Source organism: Phocoena phocoena, chromosome 15, assembly GCF_963924675.1.
Source record: "Phocoena phocoena chromosome 15, mPhoPho1.1, whole genome shotgun sequence".
In the NCBI taxonomy this organism is placed as follows: domain Eukaryota; kingdom Metazoa; phylum Chordata; class Mammalia; order Artiodactyla; family Phocoenidae; genus Phocoena; species Phocoena phocoena.
The window spans coordinates 8,440,382-8,468,118 of NC_089233.1; the positions used below are offsets into that span (position 1 = coordinate 8,440,382).

Consider the following 27,737-nt stretch of genomic DNA (forward strand, 5'->3'; position numbering starts at 1 on the left):
CCCGAATCCTCCTCCATCTGCGCGCTATGACCACTGGGAGATGTAGTCTTGACCGCTCCTTTGTCCTTGATCTCCCCACCGTAGCACCCCAGCAGATGATGAACTACAACTCCCAGGGGCCCACGCGCCGGGGGCCTGGCAGGGCGGGGGTCTGCATGGCGAGGGGTGGGGATCGTCTGGAAAAGCTAGGGCGCAGCAACCGGGGTGAAGGGAAAAACGGGGCTTGTTGAGGGTCAGCGGGGAAGAAGGGGACACCCAGAAGGCGGCGGCGAGCTGAGGTGGGGCGGGGCAACCCGAGAAGCGGAGGGGCTGGGGCGGGGCCGGGGCGGGGTGCGCGGGGTGGTGGGCGGGGCCATCTGCGTCACGCGGCGTGGGCGGGGCCGCAGGGGGTTGTCCGCCCGCGGCACGCACAGCAGCCGCAGCCACCTCGCGCCCGGTCCCGCGGTCGCAGCTCGAGCCGCAGCCTTCGCGCCGTCGCCTCAGCTCCTCGCTTCGTGGGTCGGTCCTTCCGGCACACGGGCTCCAGCCGCGCCCGCAGCCGCCCTCCGAGCCCTTCAGGCCGCCCTGGTCTCCTCGCCCGGCCCGACCCAGCCCGTGAAGATGGTGGACCGCGAGCAACTGGTGCAGAAAGCCCGGCTGGCGGAGCAGGCGGAGCGCTACGACGACATGGCCGCGGCCATGAAGAACGTGAGTTTCTCCTCCCCCCCCGCCGCCTCGCCCCAGCCCCTTCGCAGACGCGGGCTTTCGCGGGGTCGACTTGGGGACTAGTCGCCCGTCGCTCCTGCAGGTTGGCCGCCCCAGAGGGGGCTGGGGAGGGTCCTGAGAGCGCTGAGGACCGGGTGTGACGCGGCCTCTCCCCGAGCGTTCCCCAGGGCCGTCGGCGCTGCCGCCTCGGCCCTCCCCACGCGCCCGCGCTGGGGCGGGGTCTTGGAGGGCTGGTCTCGGGAGCGGGGTCTCTGGCCGCTGCGCCTCCGGGTCTGCTGGGGACCTGAGCAGGGGCCATGCGCATCCTTTGTGCCCCACTTCCCCTCCTCCCAGCCTGGCCGTGTGGGGGCGGGGGACCGCATGGATGCGGTTCCTCTTTTCTCCCTGATGTCTGGGCGGCGCCTTTCCCATTCACTCAGCAGGTCTCCCGGTTTTCTAATACTCCCCCCCTCCCCAAATCTTCCCACTGCCTCTCCAGACAGATCCTTTAGGACCTCCCCGGGAAAAATGTAGGTTGTCCTGAAAACCTGGGCTCCATGATGCAAAATCGAAACCTCCTTGCTCACGTTTTTCTTAACAAAAGGCTCCTCTTTCTGCATGCCCCAAAGCAAGTCCTCTTGCTTTTAGGAAGGGGGCACGTTTGTCTCGCTAGCGTTTTCATTGATTGTTCTCAATATGTCATCTCCTTGTTTTCCTACGGCTTTCGTATTGAAAAGTGTTGGTATTGTCTTTAAAACAAAGGTTGTGAATTTAGCTGACTGGTTCAGTTTGTGATATATGCTGTTTCTTTTTTAAATATAGGCACACATTTGTCGAAATTCCTATAAGTTGAAAAAATATTCTCTGATCTGATATTGCAAACAAAGCGGTGGTGGGAGGCAGTATCAAGTCATTCCAGAAGATTCTGCATTTGTCGTATTGCAGAGAGCCTAGACTGGGTGGAGGCTGGGAGGAGTTATTTTAAAGGGGAAAAAGTCTTCTTTTTTTTTTTAATTTGTTTTGTTAGCTGCATCTGAAGCTTAAAAAAAAAACCAAAAAACTAGCGCATCCTCAATGCTGATGAAAAGAGAATACTGATCTCCAGTTGTCGCATTTTGCAGGTTCCTGCTTGTATTGCACCATTTTGTCAGTAACACTATATTCACCTAACGGGTGGTCAGCCAGTTTGATATTAGAGGATGGGGGAAGTATTGAGCATTATTAAATGAAACGTAAAATTACCTAATGATTTCGGTCTCCCACTATTTTCATATCTAACTTCCTGCCTTATGTAACAAAGGTTTTAAAACGTATCTCCAGTGTGCAGCGGATGGAGGAGTGTACCTTGCCTGTTAAACCTTTTTAATGAAGCTGTATAGGTATTGCAGATTAATTCTTGAATAACTTTACTGGTTCACAGAAGATGACAATGTTGATGCCTGTGTATTTAAGCCAGATTCATTAACAAAGAAGATTTTTATCTCATTAAGGAAGAGAATTGATTCTGAAATTTGGAGTACTGCTGTATTAATATTATTGCCACAGTTGCTGTCTTTAAAGCTCAAATGATGTAAGTTGCACTTTAGCAGATATCAGTATCTTTAGTTCACATTACTTAGACTCTTCTAATTTTTCCATATTTCTAGTTTCACAGGAAAGCGAGTGACCTCGCTCCTATATCCATAGCAACCCAGTGATGTCACACACAATGACACAGAGGCTGCAATGCACCTAATGGGTTGGTAGGGAGTATGCAGATGGCATTTGTCCAAGGTAATGCAGAAATTAGCAGATAAGCCAGGTGGAATTGAGCATTTTATCTTCCACCGGATGAGAATTGGTCCTCCAAATAAGAATTTCATTTATCCTTAGACGTGTAAATCAGGGACGTCTGGCTATGCCTGTTCACCTTCGTATTTGTAGTTTTCTCAGAAGTTTATAAGATACAGTTGTGGTTTTAAACATTTGTCTCACTATTAAAATTGGGCAATGAAGGAATAAAGATGGAAGTTTTCAACAAGAATATGTTTTATGCTCATAGTGCAGGGATGAGCTGTATACATGGGTTTATTGCAACTTATTAACTCGGCAGGTTTTAATAAAAACCTTAAAAAATTATGACTTCCTGCTGGGGCATTTTCAGTAAACGTTAGGGAATGAGAATCCATTACAGAACAATTTAGCTTGGGATTTGGAAAAGTTCTCTTTTGCTGTGTTTATGTTTCTGCTCCTTAACTGAGTGTGCAGGAAAAAACAGTTTATAAAATATAGCAGACCTTTTCCAAATCTGTTTACCATGATTTTGAGGAATTAGGCTTACCTCTGATCTGCATTTTCCTCATCTGTAAAATGGGTCAACACCTGCTTGACAAAGTTGTGAGGATTAAATAAAAAATATAGTAGGTGCTTAAGAAAAGGTAACTATTTATAAAACTTTGTTTCTTCCTTTGTTTATAAAAATCATCTCATCAGAGAATTTGGAAAATACAGGAAGATACAAAGAAAATACTCGGTTCTACCACTTAAGTTCTCTTCTAAGGCTGAAGTCATCCAGATGCTAGCGTGATTAAAGTTATTTGCATCGGATGAAGTTACCCTAGTAGTAAAGAGCTAGGACCTGTGATAGTTGTAGGTGGGTGACCAGGATAGAGATAAAATGGTGTATTCTGGAAAGGAGGAAAGAAGGCAGTTTCGTCTTTTAAGACACATGTGTAGGCTTATATCTAAAAAGAGCAAACACCTAGATGTTTCCTGCTTGTTAGACAATACTGACTTGTCCTTTGGATTTTAATAGCCTCTTGAGAAGTTAATATTCTAAGTAGGCTACTGGTGCTTTCCTACAGGCGGGGCGGGTGGCGGGGCAGGGCGGGCAGAAAAGGTTCTGGGCTGGTAACTTTGTTGAAGTCGCTGGGTTAAGCAGTATGACTCGGGTGTGTTGGGGGCATTAGTGGCAGAAGGCTATCTTAATTATATAAAAAAGCCTTCGTGGTGGAATCGATATACTTAAAAAGGTTTTACAATGTTAAATATTCTGTTTCTCCCACTAGCTCTTCCAGGAGGCTAGATCAATAGCCATTATCACTAATGGAGTAATGAGACCTCTTCAGACTCTTCAGAGGTGGCGTTCTGCCAGCCATTATTATAATCGAAGTCATGTGGTTTCAGTTGTTCTCTTTGGGGTGGAAGGAATACAGATGACAGTTTGCTTTTTATGTTAACCTTCACAGTAACTGAAATGACTCTTAAGTGCCTTTTCTAATTATTTAAACAATTTCGTGTGTATCTTTTGGATTTTATTAAGGTAAAAGACGTTGCTGAATGTGCATCCTCCTTACAGTTCTTTGGATTAACTGCAGACCCTGGGGAGGGTTTCATCCCCTAGTCCTTGGAGGAAGCCTTATTTATTTATTAAACCAAACTCTAAGTTATTAAAAAGTGGAGGAAATGATTTTGTTTTTATTGAGGTAAAAGTCACAACATAAACTGACCACTTTCAAGTGTACAATTCAGTAGCATTCAGTACATCCACAGTGATGTGCAGCCGTCACCTCTAGAAAAAATAGGAAAATGATATTTTTAAAAAGTGATGATGGTCTGGCTATAGCTGGCTGGATTGCAGCACATTACTGATTCAGGAATGTGTCAATAGTGCAGGGCTCACAGCCAGTGGTAATCGGTATCCTTTTCTCTTTGTTTTCTAACATCCGAACCTTTCAGCATAAATTGAAAAGGGGACTTATTTTGGCTAGATTTGTATTTCCATTTAAAAAGTTACAGAGCTTAAAAACTGTACGTTGCTCACACAAATTAATAAGAACAATTTACCTGAAATCGGAGCAAACTATTAACTATTTGGAGATTATAGGAATTTTGCTGGTGCTCCTATCATCACTCATTTTCCACCCCAAGACTGACTTCGTTAGACACACTTGCCCTGCTGTGTGGCCCCGGTTCCTGCAGTGCTGAGAGTGGTGAGCTATTCAAGCATGGGCTTCTCGTAAATAAGGTGTTAAATACATTGTTTTGGTGTTTCTGAGGCTGCCAGGAACAACTTCTTGTCTCCAGTATCACCAGCCCTAACAGTTTTATCTGGCAGGGCATCTGATTCTTTCTGTATTCCTACCAGATTCCATGAGATATGGAAAAAAAGAAGCAAAGACCACTTTATATGTTTAATAGTCAAAGGGAAAAAAATCACATATAAACCATTGTCTTTTGTCTTATTTTCTAAGCTCTGTTTGTTAGAGCTTGACCAGATATTCGAGACTGTAATTATAGGGAACCTGTATTTGTTGTCATTCTAGGCTATAAAGGCTATCAAGGCTATCAACATGAGCTGCCTTATGGCCTTTCCTGTCAGAATCATTTTTCTGCTGTCTTCCCCACATTCCATTTTAGGTGTTACCTATCATTTTGGTTTAGTACCAGGCCATATTATCTCGCTTTAGACTGGCACTTGAAATTTTGATTTTACTAATTTATGAATTTGAGTCGTAAAAAAAGTCACATGAAAAGTGATCAACAAAAATTCCCAAAAGAAAGCTTTAATTTTAAGATAAATGGTTAAATTTATTTGGTTCCATGATTTTGCAGAAACAATAAAAATTTGTAAATCTTGTAAGACTTTGCATGAGTCTTTTTTTTTCTTTTTAAAAGAACTCGTGAAGTCTAAACCAAATGTTCATCAGTATATCACTTGTAAGGGTGTCCCACAGGTAGATTTCTCTTTACCAGCGTTGAATAATGTGGTGCATAGCATTAGTTGCGTTGTGAATAAGTAGATAGAGATGAGAGTGTTCTTACATATGTAGATTTTTAATATGACATTTTAAAAAAAATTCTAAATAAACTCATTGGTCTTATCCTTTTAATCTTTGAAGCGATACCTTATTTTTGGAGAGGTGTAAAGCCAAACTTGGTGAGTAGGACCCAGGTGTAGTGTCAGCTTTTCCCTCTTAATAATTCTGTTGCTAGAACAGGGGTGCCAGAGCTGGGGATGTGACAGTGACGACAGTGGGCAGCTGAACATGTAATGACAGTAGTGTGAGAGGAATCCCTCATCCACCCTCCCCCACCGCCGAGTATGAAGAGCAGCTGTGGTGGTGTGAGAAGTGAGAGAAGGCTAAGAGGTAACAAGAGGAAGGCTTTGAAAAAGAAGGTTTGTTTTGAAGAGAGGTCATTTAAAACTTCTTTAGCTTTCTGAAAGGAGTTATTAATATGGCACTTAAGCTACCGTATTCAAATAACCAAGATCTAGGAAACAAAGTTGCCTATGGTGCCAGTACTTTAAGGATGTGGAAATAAGCTTAAAATATTTTTGACTGAATTGTTTCAATTCAGTACTATTCAGTTCAACACAATGCTCCTTTTGTATGGGTCTAACATGAAATAGTGAATGAGTATGTCTTTGCAGCAGAAGCCCAGGATGGATAGTCGCCATGCAAACAATCCCATACTCCTGCCAGGACATTCTTACATGAGGGCCTGCCTGGCATGGCTAGACCCGGTGGATAGATGTTATTTTCAAATCATACTCCACTCTTCACATATGACTCACCTCTGGTCTTTCTAATTACATCTGTGTAGTAAAAATAGAGACTTAAAGTTGAGACACTATATATGTATATATATATATATATATATTTTTTTTTTTTTTTTTTTTTTGCGGTACGCGGGCCTCTCACTGTTGTGGCCTCTCCCGTTGCGGAGCACAGGCTCAGCAGCCATGGATCGCAGGCCCAGCCGCTCCGTGGCATGTGGGATCTTCCCAGACTGGGGCATGAATCCGTGTCCCCTGCATCGGCAGGCAGACTCCCAACCACTGCGCCACCAGGGAAGCCCAGGCACTATATATTTTTTCTAGTAGTTTGAAAATGACCCAATGCGTGAGCATAAGGAGAAATAACAAGATAGGGTAAGAACAGCAGAACAGCATTCTGCAGACAAGGAAAGCTGGTGGGGACAAGTGAGTAGGAAAGAAAAATTTTAGAATATCTTGATTTGGGGATGCTCTGATCTTCTAAGGGACTCTGGTGTTTGGAAGGCTGTTATCAGTGGGACAGACCACTGATGACAAAAATGTGTGGCCTTTAGGACGCTAGAAAAATGACAAGTATCACCATAATAGTTCCCTATGCAGGGATATTTCCATCATGTCTTTCTACAGGGTTTTGCACCTTGCTTTTTCCCCTTGATATTTCAAGGATATTTTCTTCTGTTATCAGTATTTTCAGTGGCTGAACAGTCCTGTGGGTGTGTCATAATTTAATTTTTATTTAGCATTTAGGCTGTTTCCAAATTTATAAATAATATTGCCATGAATATCTTTGTGGCTAAAGCTTTCAACACAGATTGTATATTAGGACAGAGACCCCAAAGTGGAATTTTTGAAAGAATTGCTAAGAATTTTTAAGGAACTTGAAATCATCACTAGTACTGGTATGTATGTCAAAAGTTTTGGAAGATGTAATTGTTTGGATAGATAGTACATACACATGGTTCAAAGTTCAAGGATACCCTATTGCCCTTTCTGCTCCAGAAAGAGAAAATGAGGTTGAAACGGGAAAGTTTAACTGCAAGCTTATTTGTGGCAAGCCTCTCTTCTGCTTTCTTGTGGTTGGAATGAGTACCTTTTTTAAAAATTTAAAAAAACAAAACAAAAAAAACCTAATATGGTAACTTTCAAGTATACGCAAAATAAAGATAATTGCATGATATAACTCCATATAACCAGTTTCACTGTTTGTCAGCATATTGGCCAATCTTCTATCTATATACTTTACTACTGTTCTGGTCCCCTTGGTATTTACCATCTTGCAAGATGGTTTTTTATTGACCTAAAATTACGCCTTATTTCCCACAAATGTTCCAATTACCAGCAAGATCTCTTTATATTCAGATTTGGCAACCTCAAAGTGTAAGTTTCTTGCTTAAGGCATATAATCCAGGTGGCAGATAATTTTTTCCTTGATTTTAAGAGGAGTGTTTCTCTCAGTTGACATCCAAGTGCTGCTTCCCATCAGCCTTTGCTCATGAGGAGGAGGAAAGGCTGGATGGGTCACGAGTGGGGAGAGGAAAGGTGGTGCTGTGTCAGATAGGTTTAGAGAAGGGTTTTATCATTACTGGACTGTTTTTTACTGCCTTTTTTGGGAAAGCGACAACAAAGGCTGATATCTTTTGTCAGTTCTGGCTTTTATCACTAATCTGATAGAAGTGCTAAAACCTAATTGATTTGTTGAGGGCGATGTGGATAAACAAGTTTTGCTTTTGTTCGGTTTTGTTGCTTGCCAAGCATTTTTAAAAAATCATTTTTGCCTTAAAGTTATCATGGTACTGGTTGTAGGTATGAGTAGGTAGGTAGGTAGGTAGATAGATACGTACATACACTAGCTGTCTGGGCCTGGACACCTTGGGTTTGAATTCCATGCTCAGAAGTATGGAGTTGACTAGTTTATTGATATCAATAATATAGGTGAGTATACTGCCGTTTTATTTTTTTACCATTCGAAGGTCCTGCAGAAAAGGCTAGATTTTTGGAACCATTTATTGAGGAAGAGAAAACAACATGGTAAACTTCAAACAGCTATAGTAATGAATTGAACTTTAAAATTGCATAAAATATATTTCTATTAACATTACTTATTTAGAACTCTGTCTAGCATATAGATCCTCAAAAACACTGAGTGAATTATAGCTAGTTCTTATTTTGGATTTATGGTACTCTTGCATTTTGATCATGTTTTTCTCTTCATAATCTGGCTGGCTGTATAAATACATATATTTTTTAATGAAGGATGATTAAGGCTAGCTTTTTAGCAAGTGTTTACATCTGTTGTGAAAATCACGTCAGTACTATAATTTACTAAGCTGTTGTGGCATAGCATTACCCTGAAATGTTGATGAGTTCCACTACACAGTGGAAAACCTAGTGTACTTTTGGGTATGACTTTTTTCACATCTGTTCTATAGACTTCTGCACTGACTATAATATTTTTGGGAAGACAAGTTTTTTGGGGGGGGGGCGGTACGCGGGCCTCTCACTGTTGTGGCCCCTCCCGCCACGGAGCGCAGGCTCCAGACGCGCAGGCTCAGCGGCCATGGCTCACGGGCCCAGCCACTCCGCGGCATGTGGGATCCTCCTGGACCGGGGCACGAACCCGCGTCCCCTGCATCGGCAGGCGGACTCTCAACCACTGCGCCACCAGGGAAGCCCGGAAGACAAGATTTTAAGTTACACGCTCTCAGATTAAAACATTGCAATGTAGTTGGACATTTACTGTCACTTGGGAAGCATCTTTCTATACTTTTCCCATTTAATTTCACAACAGTTTTATAAAGTGATGGTCCCATTTTACAGGTGGAAATGTTTAAGTAATTTGCTTATTAAGGCTTGAGTTAAAAGTATTTTTCCTAAATCTCGGCCTCTTTTAAAAGGTTTTTTAGTTTTCAAAAAGGAGTCAAAGGTGAAGTGTATACATGGATACTGGTAATCTTAGCTATTGTCTCAGTGCTCTGTTTTCATTAATTTTAGTCAATGTTCCATTGTTTGCAGAAGCTTTGAAATTCCTTCAAACTGCTGTATATTTAATATTTTTCCATTTGGTTGTGCTTGAGAGGGTTGTTATGTAATCCAGGTTTTTAATACAGAACAAACTTCTTTAGGACAGCCCTAAGATGAAATACTCAATATGAGTGTAATCTTTCTTCTAGAAAATATTTGGCCCCGTGATTGTGGTGTGTTTTAAATACCATTTAACAAAGGAGAACTTGCAGTTTTTAGCATAAGGAGGTAAGTACCATGCTTTTGCCATTGGAGTCTTACAGGTATGGCCAAGAAGTGAAAGGATGCCACTCAAACTGAATGGAAGAGTATACCTCACTTGAAAGAAATGGGAGGAAGCTGTGACTTTTTTGTACATCAAAGATAATATGGGCTTGTGTGGAATTCACAAACTGGAATGTGGAAACATGTTTTGAGGGGATTTAAGTGAAGATCAAAGGAAGAAAAGAATGTTAACTTGAATATTTTGTAGATGTTCTAGGCAGTGGAAGAAGTGAATGGTACTGATCCAGAATTCACACAGGGAAGGTAGAGTTGTGAGGGGATTATTGAACGTCTGTGGGAACATTCCACACACAGAAAGTGAAGGTCAACCCAGTGCTGTGGTATCAGGACACTGAAGTCACCCTGAGCATCAGGGGAGATTTCCTAGAGAAATGATAGCAGAGTAGTGAGGGGTGGATGTTGAGGGGAGGGGAAAGGCTGGAGGAAGGAGTGTCCAGGCAGAGGGAATAGCATTGTTTAGTTGCAGAATGTACAGGGAGCAGAATCTGTTGCATGATTGATCCAGTCACTACTGGTTGCGCTGAGAGAATGTTAGAGTCCAGAGAGGTAAATAGGGGCAGGAGCCAGTTCATGAAGACCTTGTGGAGTTTGGGTCTTTTTCTTAGGCTTTGGAGAGTCATTGAAGGGTTTCAGGCAGAAGAGGATCGTTGTCCGGTTTTTGGTTTGGAGAGAACCTTGGCAGCAGTATGCAAGTTGAAGAGGGGGACAGTGCGCCAGAGGGACAAGACTGATTAGTATTGCAGGGTCTGCTCTGAAGGTGTGAGGACCAGGAAGGACATGGACAGTGACGGCAGATTTGAGAGAGAGAATTTGATGGCTGGAGATGGGAGGAGGAGGAAGGAGAAATGATGGGGAAGATCAAGTCAGTTGCCGGCATGCTGTGTTTGAGGAAACATTTAAGTGGCGGTAAATGGAAGCAGCGTGGCTACAAGTTAATTCATGAAAAGCTCTTAAAACAGGGCCTGGCACAGGTTAAGCACTCAGTGTTACTTATTATTCATTAAGTAAATAAATATTTGTTTAGGAATCACTAACGGCCAGGTTCTAGTCTCAGACCTGGAGGATATAATATCCCCTGCCCTCACAGAACTAACATTCTAGTGGGAGTCTCCTACCAGGCATAATTAAGGTCACCTAGGCAAAGTTGAGAGTTGAAGTCAAAGTGAACCCTGGGGAATCCCACTTCAGTAGTGACTGGAATGAGGAAGAAAAGACTAAGTAGATGGTGATAGAAAACCAAGAAAGCTAACAAAATGGACAAGAGTGTCAAGAAAGGGGGATTAGTCTGCAGTGTTAGATCCCTTACGAATTAAGATTAAGACATAAGAGAACATGGGATATGTGAGGTAGGAAGACAGTTGATGACAGTGGTAATGGGGTGAGGAGTGAATGAAAGGTGAAGAAATGGTAACAAGTATAGGCTAATTTTCAGAAACTTGATTTTGAAGGAAACGTGATTAAAAGGCATCGTTTATTTTATTTTTTTTTCTCTGCGGTACGCGGGCCTCCCACTGCTGTGGCCTCCCCCGCTGGCTCCGGACGCGCAGGCTCAGTGGCCATGGCTCACGGGCCCAGCTGCTCCGCGGCACGCGGGATCCTCCCGGACCGGGGCACGAACCCAAGTCCCCTGCATCGGCAGGCGGACTCCCAACCACTGCGCCACCAGGGAAGCCCCGGCATCGTTTATTTTAAACCTCAACTTGGACTACATGTTAATGGGAAAGTACAGGAAAGAGAGTGACTGATGGGAATATCTTGAGAGGGAAGAAGCCTCTTGTTTGCATACTGGGAGGAGGCGGCCGTGGTAGGGGCAGTTGTTTGTCAAGTAAAGGCCTGTGGTCACTTTCCTTTGAAGAGGCAGTAGTGAGCAAGGGTTGCCAGGCAGTGAGTGCTAAGGGCCCTGCTGAGGTTAAAAAGCCTTAATTTGTAGTGATTACAATCTAGTTTTTTTTTGGTCTCTCCCTCTCCCCTACCCCGCCCCATATTTTGGGTATAAGAGTTGAAAGCAGGCTGGGTGGCTCTATTGATTGAGAATTTGGGTGTTTTAGAGATGGTATAGCAGAAGGACAAGGCATAGGAATGTTGATATTAATGAAAAAAATTGAATTTGATGGATCTTGATGAACCTTACAAGGAGGAAATAAAACCTAAAGGAAAAGGGCTGAGAAAAAAGGAGAGGGCTCAAGAGCAAGTCTAGTAGGTGGAAGTGAGGACTGGTAACATTGAAGGATAGGTAGGAGTTTGGTTTTATTATTTTTTACTTGTTTTGGCTGTTCTGCACAGCTTGCAGGATCTCAGTTCCCCAACCAGGGATTGAACCCAGGCCACGCCAGTGAAAGCTCCAAGTCCTAACCGCTAGACCACAAGGGAACTCCCCTTTCTAAAAAATTTTTTATTTTTTAATTTTGTTTATTTCTTTTTGCTATATTTATTTATTTATCTTGGCCGCACCTCTTAGTTCCCTGACCAGTGAAATCGCAGTGTCCTAACCAGTGGACTGCCCAGGAACTGGCAGGAGTTTGATTTTAAAAGTGAATGGTTGGGGGTGGGGCGCGGGGATAAATGAGGAGTTGGGGATTAACGTTTGCACATTACATGAAATAATCAACAAGGACCTACTCAATATCCTGTAATAACCTGTATGGGAAGAGACTGCAGAGAATGGATACATGTGTATGTCTAACTGAGTCACTATGCTGTACGCCTGGAACTAACACAGCATTGTAAATCAACTATACTCCAATATAAAATAAAAATTAAAAAAATGAATGGTTGTGAGTGAGGTTAAAGGTGTGGTTTGGGGATAAGTTGTCAGAATCGATGAGATAACTGAACTGTTGTTCAGAATTAATTTGAGGGAGTAGCCTTGGATAAGGAGGTAGGGCCAGACGTCTGGATACAGGTAAACAATCTCAAAGAAAGTGAACATGACATTGATTCTAGGAGAAATTTTAGAAGCACAGAAAAGGCATGAAAGAGAAGATTGTGAGGGAGTCAGTATGGGCTTGTATAAGAACCTGCATAACTAATTTTGATTTAACTAATTTTTATTTTATTTTTTAAAAATATTTATTTAAAAAAAAATTTATTTGGTTGCACCGGGTCTTAGTTGTGCCAGGCGGGCTCCTTAGTTGAGGCTCCAGTTAACTAATTTTTAGAATAGGGTTAATTTGACTGCTAGCCAAGGGAGTGCTAGAGCATAGTATATCTATTTCCTGATTTGTGAGGTTAAATGGTGAGCTGCAGAGCTTTGGCATTTGTCTCGGTTGTTGAAAAGTGAGATCACACTGGAGCAATGGGTGGAATCTCGGGTAATGAAGTGGCCTTGTTTTTGCTTCAGGTCCTGTACCTTGACCCTAAAATTCAACTGTTCGTTACATTTGATGCAGGTGGCACTTAACAATAGCCATCTTAATATTCGTTAAGTTTTTGTTTGTATCAAACTACCTAAAGCAAATATTTCTTGTTTATCACCGTTCTTTATGCTGGCCAGGTAGTTTGGGTCTAGACTTGCTCCTGTGGGGCCGGAATAACTATGAAGAGGGAAAGGCCTCTCATCTCCAGGTTAACCCAGGTTTCTTTGCCTGGGGAAGGTTCCCAGCAGCGAGCCCTGATTCACAAGCACTTTTCAGGCCTTTGCTTACCTCATACTTGCTAATGTTCTACTAGCCAAAGCAAGTCTCATGATCAAGTTCAGATTATAGAGTTGGGGAAATATAGTTCTTGATGGAAGTTCTTGATGGAAGGAGCTGTGAAATCATTTAAAAGGAAGGAGGTATACACAGGGTTGGAGGGAGTTATTAGGGCCATTTATGCAAACAGTCTGGGCTGGATACAGCCTATGTAGATTCATGTCACTTAAACATTTGGAAGTGACAGTTTAGGTACTGTGGTTGATTCACTGCTGAGTGAAGTGTGCTACCCTTAAGGACTTTAGTCCTTTTAGGAGAAAGAAAGGTATTCAGTTAAACTACAAGGCATTAGATATAAGCAGTATGATAACTGCAAGGTGAAAGTTGCACACAGAGTAAGCAGTAGTTAGTTCTGCCTGAGGAATTTTCAGGCTTCAGGAAGTAAGTGTAGTATTTGAATTAGGGCTTAAAAGATGACATATAGAGAATTTTTCTTCATAGTTCTGGAAGTGCGTTTTAGGTGGTTGGAAAAGCATGATAGCAGAGGAGTGTGTAATATGAGGAAGACTGCGAGACCTGGGTCTGGGTATTGATGACTTGCAGCAGGGCTCTCTGTTGATATTTGGGCCAAATTATTCTTTGCTCTTGTATGTGGGTGACCTGTGCATTGTGGGATGTTCACCAGCATGCCTGGCCTCTGCCCGGTAGATAATATCTAAATAGAGCTGCTTTTAAAATGCACTGTACCATAGGTTATACAGCATTTTCAAATACACCAGCTTATTTACCTTCTTCCCCCTGCCCCCCTCCCCCCCCAAAACAGATCTATGGTAAAACTAGCAGTTATAAATGTTAGTTCATTTATGCTGAATCCAGAAAATAGCCCGGCTGAAGTGTGAAGTGTTGTATTCTAAATAGCAGACTGACGAGTACTGACAAAAGAGTACTGGCAAATTTGGGGGGAAAGAGTCAGGATGATGAGGGGAGTTGTATCTAGATCATAGAAACAGTTAAGTAGAGAAGCCTAGGGGTATGAGGACTATCTGTTTGAAGAAGTGATTCTGGCCCCAAGAAATAAAATTCTTAAGGCTAGCGACTGGTAGTTTTAGGGGAGATAAACTTAGCTTTATCTTCAAGTCAGGTACTTCTGATGTTACTCTCTAAAGGTGGATTTACGCAGAATTCTCACAGGTGTCCAAGTAGAGGGTTGGAAGAGCACCCAGCAGGGTCTGCAAGAGGGAGGGGAGCACCGCTTTGGTACCTGTTTGTGTGTGGATTGTCTGTAATTTGAGAAGTTGTTATTTTAGTATATTTCTCTCCTGCCTTTTTTCCCCATAGTGGCAGAATTGAATTGCTTCATAATGAAGAATACCCATGGTAGGGAATGTAAAATTCTTATCCCTTTTCAAGTTTGCTTAACTATATCTGAGCAGTAGAGATAACGCTCTCGTTCTCATTTTTGGCGAGGCTATTGAGAAATATTAACCTATGTCAAACTACGTAGTTTATTTGAAAGCACAAGAAGAGGAGGATTAAATAAGAGGTAGAGGTTCATGCTGTATTATAGTGGGTTTTCTTTGTAAGAGCCCACATGTTATGAAGTATTTGGAATTCTGAACTTGTCAAATAAGCTAATTAATTATTGACGTGTGTGAAAGTGCTGTAGAGACTATGGCATGGTGCAGCAGTTTTATCTTTATTGAGATATAGTTCACATACCATACAATTCACCCATTTGAAGTGTATGGTTCACTGGTTTTTAGTGTGTTCAGAGTTTTGTAACCATCTCTAGTATCTAAATACAGAACATTGTCACCTCCCCAGAAGAAACCCTGTACCCATTAGCAAGCCGCCACTGCCCTCTGCCCTGCCTCCCCCCCCCCCCCCCAACAAAAAGAGCTCTAAGCAACCACTAATCTATTTTCTGGTTTTATAGATTTGCCTGCTTGGGACATTTCATGTAACTGGAATCATAATATGTGGTCATTCGTGATAGGCTTCTGTCACTAGCCTAATATTTTCATTGTCATCCATGTGGTACCATGTATCAGAACTTCATTCCTTTTTATGCCTGAATAATATTCCATTGTATGGATAATGCTACATTTAACTTATCTTTTCATCTGTTGACATTTAGATTGTTTCTGCTTTTTGGCTGTTTTAACTAATGCTGCTGGGAACATTTGTGAGCAAGTTTTTGTGTGGATCTCATGTTTTCATTTCTTTTGTATATACCTAGGAGTGGAATTGCTGAGTCACGTGGTAACTCAACATTTTGAGGAACATTGTCCTGCAGTTCTTAACCTGGAGAAATAGACGTGTGGATCCCATGCAATACTGAATCTTTGAAGGTTAGGGCTGCTAGGGAGAGTGTTTTACAAAAAGCTCCTCCTTGGTTAAGAACCAGTCATATAGTGGAAAGCATATGGGATTTTGAGCCATGAGATTTGCATTCCATTCTTTGGCTCTGAGCCTTAATTTTCTAAACTCTAAAATGGAAATAACAGTACTAAATCATAAAGGGTTATCTGGAGGACCAAGGACGTATTATAATTTTAGTGAAGATCTCATTTTTGATACTACAAAAGTTATTTAGAAAAATACGGAATAGATGAATACTTCTTAACACGATAGAAGTATCTTTTAAACAAAGAGTTGGTATTTAAGAATGAAACACTGGACGTATTCCATTAAATTCAAAATGAAACAAAGATGCACATTATAAGCATTATTAATATTGTCCTTGCAGTAGATGTGAGACAGTATAAGAAATCTAACCACGGGAAAGGACAAGTGATATTTGGAAACCATAAAATTAGGTAGGGAGTAAACTGGAAAAATGTTAGAATTAGTAATTAGTTCAATGAAACAGGGCTGAAATCTATAGTATGTATTTCATATATCAGCCCTAATCTGTATAAAGATATAATGAAAGATTTTTATGCAACTAAGTTTTGGGTTTTTTTGTTTTTTAAGGTAGTCTTGGTAGAAGTGAGGTGGTGAGCACAAAGCAGCAGATGTGGATTTGAGTTATTTACATCAGTAAACTTGTTTACATAAAACTGCTGGCTTTGAGCTTTTTTTGAAAACTTGGTTTTCAAAATTGACTTTAAACTTTAATCGTGGGTGTGATTAACTGGGTAAATTATGGAGAGGGTTTGTTTGAATAGGTACTACTGGTAACAGGTCAAAATTCAACCTCCTCAACCTTGACTGCCTCCCAGCCACTCTGTTTTCAGACCCTTCTAGAAATACAGTGAGAGCATACAAATTCCTTTTTAATGGCTACCTAGAACTCTGTTGTATGGATGTTTCATAATCTAGCCAGACTTTAATCGAGGACCATTTAGGTGGTTCCAGACTTTAGCTGCTACAGATGATGGCAGTGAATCAGTTTCTAGAAGTGGAATGGCAAGAGTCAGAAGTTTTCTTAGTATTTGTAATTCTGATAGCTGTTCCCAATTGCCCTCCATAAAGTTTGTACTAATTTACGGTTTCCAACAATGGATGAGAGTGCCTGTTTATCCACAGTATCAGCCTTCACAGTGAGTCATCAAAGTTTTAAGTTTTGCCAGTCTGATTGGAGAAAAATTAGCATTTATAAAATGAATGAATTTGAGTACTCTACTTATGTTTTCCTTTTTCTTTTTCAATTGTCCATTCCTTTTGCTCTCTTTTCTATTACTGATTGGTCTTAAATTCCTTTTAGGAAGGTGTTTTTGGTTTTTTTTGGCTGTGCGGCTGTGAGGCTTGTGGGATCTTAGTTCCCCAACCAGGGATCAAACCTGGACGCTTGGCAGTGAAAGCACGGAGTTCTGACCAGTGGACCACCAGGGAATTCCCTGCAATAGCATGTCTTAAAGTACATCTTTTTTTTATTGGAGTTTAGTTAATTTACAATGTTGTGTTAGTTTCAAGTGTACAGCAAAGTGATTCAATTATACATATATATTTTTTTCAGATTCTTTTCCATTATAGGTTATTATAAGATATTGAGTATAGTTCCCTGTGCCATACAGTACGTCCTTGTTGTAGAAAAGTACATATCTTAATTAAAAAGTACTTCATTGCTAAAAATTGCTAGCCATCAGTCTGACAACACAGGGTTGTCACAAGCCTTCAGTTTGTAAAAAACTGCAGTGTCTGTGAAGTGCAGTAAAACAAGGTACAGCCTCTATTAGAGAAACTAGTCCTTTCTCTGTGACATGTTGCAAGGTTTACATCTCCAGAGACTCAAGGTGGGAGAAAGAGCACAGGATTTGAAACCAGAGGACCCGAGTTCGTGTCCCTGCCCTGCTGTGTGTTAGCAGTGTGATTTTTGGGAAAAAGTCTGTTGATTTCTCCGCATCACATCTGTAAAGTATAATGTCCACCTTGTTAGGGTAGTTGTGAAAAGAGCATAGGATTTGGTGGCTGTCAGAAAAGCCCAGGTTCTCAGGAAGCTCTCCTCATCCATGAGACCTTGAGCTTGGCCCTGAATATGCCATGGAGTTTCATTTTTCTTCTAGGATGTTCCTCTTCCTGGAATGTTTCCCTTCAGCACAGTTTTTATCCAGGGTCATTGCTGCTGGCTTTTATTTATTTTAAATTAGTAAATTTTTGTGTAGCCTTTTTTAAAATTTTTTTTTTGGCTGCATTGGGTCTTCGTTGCTGCACGCAGCCTTTCTCTAGTTGTGGCGAGCGGGGGCTATCCTTCGTTGCAGTGCGCGGGCTTCTCATTGCCGTGGCTTCTCTTGTTGCAGAGCACGGGCTCTAGGCGCACAGGCTTCAGTAGTTGCGGCACGAGGGCTCAGTAGTTGTGGCTCGCGGGCTCTAGAGCACAGGCTCAGTAGTTGTGGCACACAGGCTTAGTTGCTCTGTGGCATGTGGGATCTTCCTGGACCAGGGCTTGAACCCGTGTTCCCTGCATTGGCAGGCGGATTCTTAACCACTGCGCCACCAGGGAAGTCCCTCTGCTGGATTCTAAAAGGCCATCTGATGAGCTTTCCAGGCAGAGTTTGAATATGTGTTGAGGGTCCCCAAGACTTCCCATGTTCAGTGATCTGCCAGGACTCAGCATATAGCTGTGCTCTTGGCTATGATTTATTACAGTGAAAGAATGCAAAGCTAAATCAACAGAGGGAAAAGGTGCTTGGGGCGAAGATCAGAGTGACCAGGTGCAAATTTCCCAGAGTCTTCTCTCAGGGGACTCACACAGATTGCGTGTGTGTAATGTCCGCTGGGAATCTCATTAGAGACTCAGTACCCAAGGGTTTTTTCGTTTCGTTTTGTTTTTTTGATGTTTAAAATGTTTATTGGTAATTTTTAATAGATCTTTATTGGAGTATAATTGCTTCACACTGCTGTGTTAGTTTCTGTTGTACAACAAAGTGAGTCAGCCATATGCACACATGTATCCCCATACCCCTTCCCTCTTGAGTCTCCCTCCCACCCTCCCTGCCCCTCATCCATTGAGGGATGCTCACAAAGGCACTTTCTTCCTAGCACAAACCAAATTCAAGACTCCTAGAAGGAAAACAGGTGTTTAGCATAAACCACATTGTTTGGACAAACATTTTAGGGACAGTGAGCCATTCTTAATCGTGGATGGTGGGAACCCTTCCAAAAATCTTAGTTCTCAGATGCTAGCCAAGGGTCAACTTTGCAAGCAGACCTTTCTAAAGATAGCAGTCTCAAGGCTGTTGTGTTAACTCTTTTTTGTACAGACTGTACTTCAAGTTTAAGGCATTTTGCCCACATGTGCAAGACATGACTTCAGATTGTTTTCAGAAATTTTAATCTGAGATTTAGCAGGTCATCTCTAGAATACATGACTAGTTTTGTGCAAGCAGAACAGTGTCACATTTACTTGCAGTGGGTTATTCTGCTGCCTGCACAGTATATAGATAACTGTCCATTACACGGACACTGAGACTGATTTTGCACCTTGTCATGCTTTTCTTTTTGGGGTAGGGTGTTCATATATAGCAGTCACTGCATTTACCCTTTTTATGGCCTCTGGGCTCTTTCAGGTGATAGCACTCCTAGGACCAAAAATGCTTCATGGGGCCAAATGTTATACCTGGTGTCTGCTAACTCATTTTTTTAATAGACTATTTTTAAGAGCAGTTTTAGGTTCACGGAGGAAAGCACAGAGATCCTGTATGCCCCCTGCCCCTCCCCACTGTCAGCATCCCAGTGTAGTATGCTAGTTACCATCAATGGACCTAAACTGACTCACCATTAGTATTCAAGTCCATCGTTTACATTGGGGTTTAGTCTTGGTATTGTACATTCTGTGCATTCTTACAAGTGTGTAATGACATGTATCCACCATTAGAGTATTGTACAGAATAGTTTCACTGCCCTAAGAATCCTTTTTTCTGCCTGTTCATCCCTCCTATCTTATTTTTTGGATGTGAACAGAATGTAAGTTTGTTCTTTGTGGAGATTTTCAGCTTTCCTTAAGTCAAGGCGTCTTACTCACCATCATAAGTTATTGTACAAGATTTGGCTTGATAGAAATACATTTTAAGTAAAGTAAGCTTAATTCAAGTTTCATTTAAGGAGTTTAAACATTTGAAGTTGCACTCATTACAATTTAAGGTTCTCCATAGGTAAGTTGAAGAATTGTGAATGACTTGGTGCTCCAAGACCACAGGGTCAGAAAGTCACCTAAATAGCTTTCCAGGAATCTCATGGGTTGCTTATCTTAGGTAGAGAAGATTTCTCTCCTCATCAACTCTTAGGGGACAACAGTTGATAACTAATTAATATCTGATGCCTTAGCAGCTGGGATTTGGGGAGTTTTATTTCTTAAACTGTTGGTGAGAATAACAGATTTTTCTAACCTTTTTGCTAACAGCTCTCTAGAACTCACTGAAAGAAATTTGAACTTGAGCTAGTATCATAGGAGTTGAGAAGAGAAACCTTAATTTTATTTTTAACCAGAACATAAAACTGGAGAATGTATAGACTGTCCATATTTTCCAGTAGCCATGACAGTAAATTTTGGGGACCATATATACAAGTATTGCGTTCTTAGAAACAGTTCAGCGACTGTTTTGAAAGACATTACCTTGCTTCCCAAAAGATACATATCTCACATCTTCCTACACTGAATAGGCATTCTCTCTTGGTTAAACCTTTTGTGAACACTATGTGGATACTTTTTTTGATCTTTTAAGAAAATTATCTTGACTTTTGAAACTAGTATGGTTGGGATCTCTATTTTATCTTAATGTAAAAATCACAGATTATCTCTCATACAAGTCATTTTGATATTAAGGATTTTTTTAAAAAATGCTGATTTAAAGTTTTTAGAGAAATCTTAGTTCCTTTGAGCAGACTCTTTATTAGAGTTAAAGGTTTTCCCCTCTAACATAGTTTTTCAGTGGCAGAGAACATCTGGGTATGTCCCAAATGTGGTTGAGTTACTGTATCTAAAGGTGATGTTGGCATTTCATAATCTCCATGTTCCAGTTTGTCTGAGGCAACTGGACAAATTTTACATAAGCGCAAATGGCTACCTTTGGGCTCTTTAGCCCAACTTTTGCAGCAGGAGGAGACCTAACGGTATAGAGTACTGGTGAGGTAATATGAGCTTTAAATAGTTGCTGGCTCTTGAAATAAGGATAGCATGATTTAGGGGAAAGGCCAGAACCCGATCTCAGTGGCCTTAGGCACCGCAGCTTCTTGCATTGGAGACAGTTATCAGGTTACTCTAGAGGTGGCTAGTCTTCAGGATCTGCACATTCGTTCAGTGAGTATGGGCTGGTGTCCTATGGTATGCGGGCCTCAGGCCTATAGAGGCCTCTCAGCCTGTTTGAAAGCCAGTCTGGGGAGTTATTCCAGGCTATATGATATTAAAGTTTATGGAAAGGAAGTGATGTAAGGGAGCTAAGGACTAGAGAATAGCATGAAATGGAGAAGAGATACTTGATACAGTATCTCTCATACATTAGTAGCATTGAGCAGAAGATAAACGAGATGATGTGAGAAATACAGAGGCCTCCTATGGCGAGACTTAAAGTGAAGGGACGTTATTCAAGGTGTTCTCAAAAGTAATTGCTCAAGGGAATTTCCTGGCAGTCCAGTGGTTAGGACTCCGGGCTTTTACTGCCGAGGGCGCGGGTTCAGTCGACCTGGTCAGGGAACTAAGATCTTGCAGGCACATGACGTGGCCGAATAAAAAAAGTAAATGCTCACATCTCTATAGCACTTTACTGTGTTGGGAGCACTTTATCGTTCATCTGGTACACCCTTATAATCTTATGAAAGAGGTAGAAATTGTATGCAAACTGAGGCCCAGATAGATGAAATGGCTTGTCCCCAAGCTCACTTAGTAAATGGTAGGACTGGAAAGCCCCAGTCTTCTGGGTTATTTGCATATATGTCAGAAATTGACAGGAGTGACAGTGACTGAGGGCTGGGAATAGTTTCTCCAAAGTCCAGAAATATGTGGAAAATTGGATGTGAGATGATAAGCCTCCTATTCAGGGAAAGCAGTGTTTCCACGGTGGGGGGTGGAGGGGCGCTCAGAGAGTAAAAAGCACCTCTGTGCTGGCTTCCTTCTGCTCTGAAGTCCAGTAGAACCAGAGCCCTGTTCCCCTACTCTGCATCTGTTTCCCCTAGGCCACCTCTGGCAGAGCTACTGTTGCTGTCTAGTGTAGAGGGGAGAATCAGTAATGCATAGTAAAAGGTTAGCATCAGAAAAACCACTCAAAAACTTAGGAATTTGAGAGTGTGTTATTTGCTGGATGTTGTGAGAATTAGCAAGCAAAGCATATGAACTAATAAGTATGGTTTACATTCTGATTTGATTGTATCTGAGAGGAACTATTTTACAACCAGTTTCCTTAAGTATAATCCTCTCCCACCCCGACCTCTTCCTTGATAAAAGAGGAATACATACCAAATGTAAATGATCCATACACAGGTAAGTCTCTTGGAATCCCAGCCCTTCCTCCCCCAGATACTTTAGCTTATCTTTTTGGATTATATCCCAGTACCTTTCACATCTCTGAGTAATATAATGTTACATGGGTGCTGTGGTTGATCTACACAGGGAACAGAGAGTAGCCAGTTTAACTGGGGGTGGGAGGAGTAGAGCTGGGCAAGATTGCATAGAAGCCATGAGTATAACTTGGTTCTTGACAGTCTACGTATTTTCCAGGTAGGAGCACTGGTAGTTGTTCTAGGCAGAGGCAGAAGAACAAAGGGCAGAAGTATGAAAGGTTTTTGCAATTAACATGTTACCACTGGAGCGCAGGTACGTGAGAGAATGAGGCGAGGAAAGCATCTAGTCTGTTGTAAGTCATAGGAAAGAGCTCATGATCTGGGGTTTCTGATAATGCCGTTGACTTAGTATGTACCAGTCTAGATATGATAGTTAACCAGACAAATAAAAATGTGACCTCAGAATAGGAAAAAAAGTAAGAGCTCAGTCACTTCTCCTTGTAAAATTTTGTTTCATATGGTTGTTAGACACTTAGAGGTGTATGGCTCTGACATCACAGAAATCAGGTAATATAAATTAAATAGTTTTAGTCACTTGATTTAATTTCTTTATTATATGCAGTTGTTTGGTAGTCATAAAAATACACAACATTGGTGTGCCGTTGCTTTAGTGTCCTCAAGGCTGTTAGTGTTTGGGACGACGAAGACCTTCTAGCACAAGTGAAAGAAGCATTAATTCCTGTTGGCCACCTCAGCTCAGAAGTGCTTTGCTCACCTCTCCATTTTATTGCTGTTGTATTCAGACACTACAAACACGTGTTCCCCAAGTTGCTAATATGTCAGTGATCAGAGTCAATCCCGTGCCCCCAGTTTTGACTTCCTTTCTGGCGTTCGTAATTTACATTATTTTAACATAAGAAAAGCTTCTTTGTTTCTCAAAAGTCAGCTTGAAGTTGACTGACTATGTTCTCACCCGGTAGGCAAGACACTCTCACCCAAAATGGATGGGACCGACGTTTGGTAGACAGGGCAAGGTTAGGAAGAAGCTGTCATTCTGTTTTCTTAAAAAAACTGATGAGATATATACGCTATCTATACTTAAAATCCTTAGGATCGGTATGTACGTAATGTTGCATGAGAGACTTGTTGACCTTTTGTAATTTAGATGAAATTTTGACTTTACATCTAAGAGTTAGACTTGATGGTTCTTTCCTGGAACAGCTGTGTGATAATAAGCCTATGTGTCCTTCTCTAGGGAGAAAGCAGGGGTTCAGGCACCATTGAGCCAGTCGCAGGTTTTTCCCTTCTTTGTTGCTCCTTCCCGCTCCATCCCTCTTCCATATACCCACACAGCCTAACCTCTGTTTGTTGATTACTTTAATCAGCTGGTAGATCTCTTTGTGTTTTAGTGGCATAAAGATATGATTAACCCAACTGACATCATCTGTACCATAACAGCTCTTTATTCTTTCCTCCTTAATAGGTGACAGAGCTGAATGAGCCACTGTCCAATGAAGAAAGAAACCTTCTCTCTGTGGCCTACAAGAACGTAGTTGGGGCACGCCGTTCTTCCTGGAGGGTCATCAGTAGCATTGAGCAGAAGACATCTGCAGATGGTAATGAGAAGAAGATAGAGATGGTCCGTGCTTACCGTGAAAAAATAGAGAAGGAATTGGAGGCCGTATGTCAGGATGTGCTGAGCCTGCTGGATAACTACCTGATCAAAAATTGCAGTGAGACCCAGTATGAGAGCAAAGTGTTTTATCTGAAGATGAAAGGGGACTATTACCGCTACCTGGCCGAAGTCGCCACTGGAGAGAAGAGGGCGACCGTCGTGGAGTCATCTGAGAAGGCCTACAGCGAAGCCCATGAGATTAGCAAGGAGCACATGCAGCCCACTCACCCCATTAGATTAGGCCTGGCCCTTAACTACTCCGTTTTCTACTATGAGATCCAGAACGCCCCAGAGCAAGCCTGCCACTTGGCCAAGACCGCTTTTGATGACGCCATTGCTGAGCTCGACACTCTCAACGAGGACTCCTACAAGGACTCCACGCTCATCATGCAGCTCCTCCGAGACAACCTCACGCTCTGGACAAGCGATCAGCAAGACGACGACGGTGGAGAAGGCAACAATTAAGGCCCCCAGGTGGACTGGCAGCACACGCTGATGCTACTACTGCAGTCTTTATTTTTTTCCCATGAGTTGGGGGTCGGGTGGGGGAGGGAAAGGGAGCGATGACCTTCCTAGGGAGAAACCCACGACCTGTCCTGTCTTTGATCGCCTCTTTGACATTTTTGCCAAAATACCACTAGTGGAAAGTCAGGCTAGCTGTGCTGGTATTGGAATAGCAGCCTCACACTGGCATATGGACTGTTCTGTAGATTAATGCAAGTGGAGCTGTCCTTAATTTAACTTATTGCTAGAAAATAGGGTTTTAAGATGAAAAGAAAACTTAAACGGAATAGCCCTCATTCAATAAGTTCTGTGGTTCCAGTAAGGATTTTTATGTACATATGCTCTTGTCTTTTAAGTTCTGGGTACTTTCTAGCTCATCTGTTTTAGCTGTGCATTTTGTTTTTCAGGGTGTACTCTACCAGACATGGAATAGTTAAAATCCCAAGCTGATAGACTTAGAACATAAGGTATATTTATCCTTGTGGTTTAGGCCTTGCCAGTTTTCAGAAGTTTCTGACTAGTTGACAGTATTAACACTAGATCGCAGTTTACAGTATTTCTACGTTACAGCCATATGTGACATCAAGCCATTGTGGTTGTGTGTTTTTCTTATTTTGGCTTTTACATCCTTATTCAGCCTCATCCAGGTTGGTTTTGCTGTTATCTGTCTCCTAGGCCAAAAGGCTTGCCTGAGGAGAATCAAAGCTTCTTTAGGTTTTGCTGAATAGGTGCTTGGCAGATGGCTGTGGGATTTTTGTCCTCCTTTCTTCTTAACTTAAATCCACCACAAAAATGATTAATCACTTTAATAGAAACGTTAAATACCACAAAAACAGAGAAAATTCAGGTCTGTATGTCATTTATTATGCTGATATTTCCAGAGAAATCCTGATTTTTTTCAGCCGCCATAGCTTCTTCCTCGGGGACTGCACTGCTGTCTCACTCCTCACTTGAGTCTTCCCTACTGTACCTTGTGCCCAGGGCATGCACTCGGGTGGGTTGAAAAGCTGTTGGGTTGTAGAAGTTGGCGGTCGTTTTGAGAAAGTTTGTGGTGCAGAGTGTGAAAATTCAGGTGCTAGGAGCTTACTGGTAGAAAAATCCTAAAGGAAGAGCTCTATTCGTAAACATTCTGTCCAATTTCAGGAGCCTCGTGTGTCAGTTTTTCCTCCCTGAAAACACTCCTTCCCCAAATAATCGTTGTAGGAAAATAAACTAAAATCATTATCAGATAATAAATACTTAACTCCTATTTGACCAAAACTTTTTCTATGTATTTTTTTCTTTTTTTTATTCTTTTTTTTATTTTTTTTCTTTTTAATGAAAGCATAGAAGTTGGAAATTCATTTGTGCCATCTGTACACGTTTTAGAATTGAAGGAAACCATGATGCTATTTCCACAAGTTTGTTTCAGTTAGCCTTAGGTCCTTGGTTCTCATTTTGGTTAAGTCTTAACACACGACCTGTTGCATGTGCATTCAGCCTTTTTTATAAAGTCAGTAACTGTGAACTGCTGAGATAGGTAATGACACCAGACTTGTTTGTTTCTTTGTTTTATTTAGGCAGGGAGAGGAATGAGTAGTAATTGAGGAAAACCTGACAGTTGCTTTTGCTAAAACCAAAATGGAGCTTCCAGTTGTGAAATGCACGTGTTGACCAGGATCCAGGTGACAGTGAAGATAGAAGAGTGTGACGATGCTCTGTAATGTGGCACAGTTACCCAGCGTGACTTTCCTTAGAAGGCCCCCTCCATATGCTAGAGCGGAAGTCCCAACTAACCAAACCTACCAGAAGAACTAACAGAAGAGAGTTTTATAGCTTCTGTGCCCTAACAGGGGCCTAAGGTCTATGCCACGGATGGGAACAGATTTGCGGGGGTGGGGTGGGGGGTTGGTGGGGTTTTCCTTAATTTATCTTCATGTCCAGTGAGCAGTGCTGTGTCCTTCCTTGTAGCATTTGGAAATGATTTACTGGAATTACAAAACCTATTTTTCTTTTAAATTTCAGCTTTGGCTCTGGCTGCTTTTTAGAATAATGCAAGATAAAACCATGTCTGAGGGCTAAAAATGAAGGAGGGAATGGGAGACTTGATATTTAAGCAGCTTGAATGGTTTATTTTCTTTTCTTTATTTTTAAAGAAATGCACTTGCCTATGATGCTGTCTCTCCAGTGAAATGATTACTCCTCCATTACTCTATTGATACAATATTGTGCATGCTAGTGTTGTATTTCTATACAGTAGCTTGAAATTTATTAACTTATACTGTAGGTGTTATGTATTCCTATGACAAAAAAAATTAAGTCTTCAAATTTTTTAAAGTTTTTTTAATTTAATTTTTCCTTTTGGGGGTAAAGTTTGCTCTACCAAATAGTGATCGTAACAAATTGAACTGTTTTGGATGTTGCTATAGTGACATGCAGTTATATATTTTGTTTTTAAGGGGGGGGAAGCAAAAGAAACACCAGTGTTAGCTTAATCTTAATGTCTGGTGTTTGTCATGGTGAAATAATAACTATTACAGTGTAGGAGAACAACGAATATGTTCTCTGAATGAGCCTTTGTGCTTTTTGTCATGTTATGCAGTGAACTATTTTTAAGGTCTAATCAGTGATTATTTTTCCAACTCCGTGTTTCTCTAAGGAATTATTTCACACACGGACCATTCTTAGCAGTTTTCCTCAGTGATGGAATATCATGAATGTGAGTCATTATGTAGCTGTCGTACATTGAGCAAATAAACTTACAGATCTGATGTCAGTGCTAGTTTTATTTAATGAGTTGAAATTTTCCTTTGCTTTTGAAGGTTTGATTGGACATGGGTGTTCTCCCCCACTCAAAGAATGAGGTTGGACTGCGGGGGGGAAAGGGGCAAAATGGTGTATATTGGAAAGTGCCTACCTCTGGGAATCAGACCTGGGTTTACTGACCTTAAAAAATGATCGCACCTTTTGGGTCTCCATTGTTTCTATTATGAAACCAACCTTAAGTTTGAATCATGACTCCTTTTGATTCTCGGTCAAGTGACTAAACTTCTGAGCCCTGGGGGTGGGGGATATAGGTCTAAATGAAAACTGGGTCACGTGCCTGGTTTGGTATTTCTCAGGTGCCCATTGGAGATCTCATTGTGTTTTAAATGAGGTGGGTTTTTGCATTTTAAGATGTTCGTTCATAAATACATTGTCTTGGGTTTTTAAGTCTTCTGAGGTGGTCGGCAGCCTTAGTCGACATGGGCTGCACTCCGCAGCCTGCTCTTTCTGATGGCAGCTGTCAGGATGTGCCCACGGCTTGGATCACATCCCTGGACGTGTGGGGTGATCTGCCCTGACCAGCTGCGATGAGGGGTTTGTCTACAGGAAGGAACACCAGGGCAGAGGCGTTCCTCCTCCACAGGCTTGGGTGTGCTCCAGCAAGGCAGGGAGGGGCTGGCTGCACTGGTTCATGCAGAGGAAGAGGACAGCTTTT

General features: G+C 41.8%; 1 protein-coding gene across 1 annotated transcript; it reads left to right on the forward strand.

Moving 5' to 3' along the window:
- The first annotated feature begins 434 nt into the window (after nt 1-434).
- On the forward strand, nt 435-24,731 carry YWHAG (tyrosine 3-monooxygenase/tryptophan 5-monooxygenase activation protein gamma). The gene is made up of 2 exons (XM_065891800.1): nt 435-687; nt 23,582-24,731. The coding sequence occupies exons 1-2, from the start codon at nt 601-603 to the stop codon at nt 24,236-24,238; spliced, it is 744 nt and encodes a 247-aa protein (XP_065747872.1). The 5' UTR covers nt 435-600; the 3' UTR covers nt 24,239-24,731.
- The last annotated feature ends 3,006 nt before the right edge of the window (nt 24,732-27,737 follow it).

What these genes read in the sequence shown, in the direction of transcription:
- YWHAG (XM_065891800.1), top strand. Translation starts at nt 601, where the DNA reads ATGGTGGACCGCGAGCAACTGGTGCAGAAAGCCCGGCTGGCGGAGCAG. An exon ending in TGGCCGCGGCCATGAAGAAC is followed by an intron (nt 688 to 23,581) that starts GTGAGTTTCTCC and finishes CCTCCTTAATAG; the next exon opens with GTGACAGAGCTGAATGAGCC.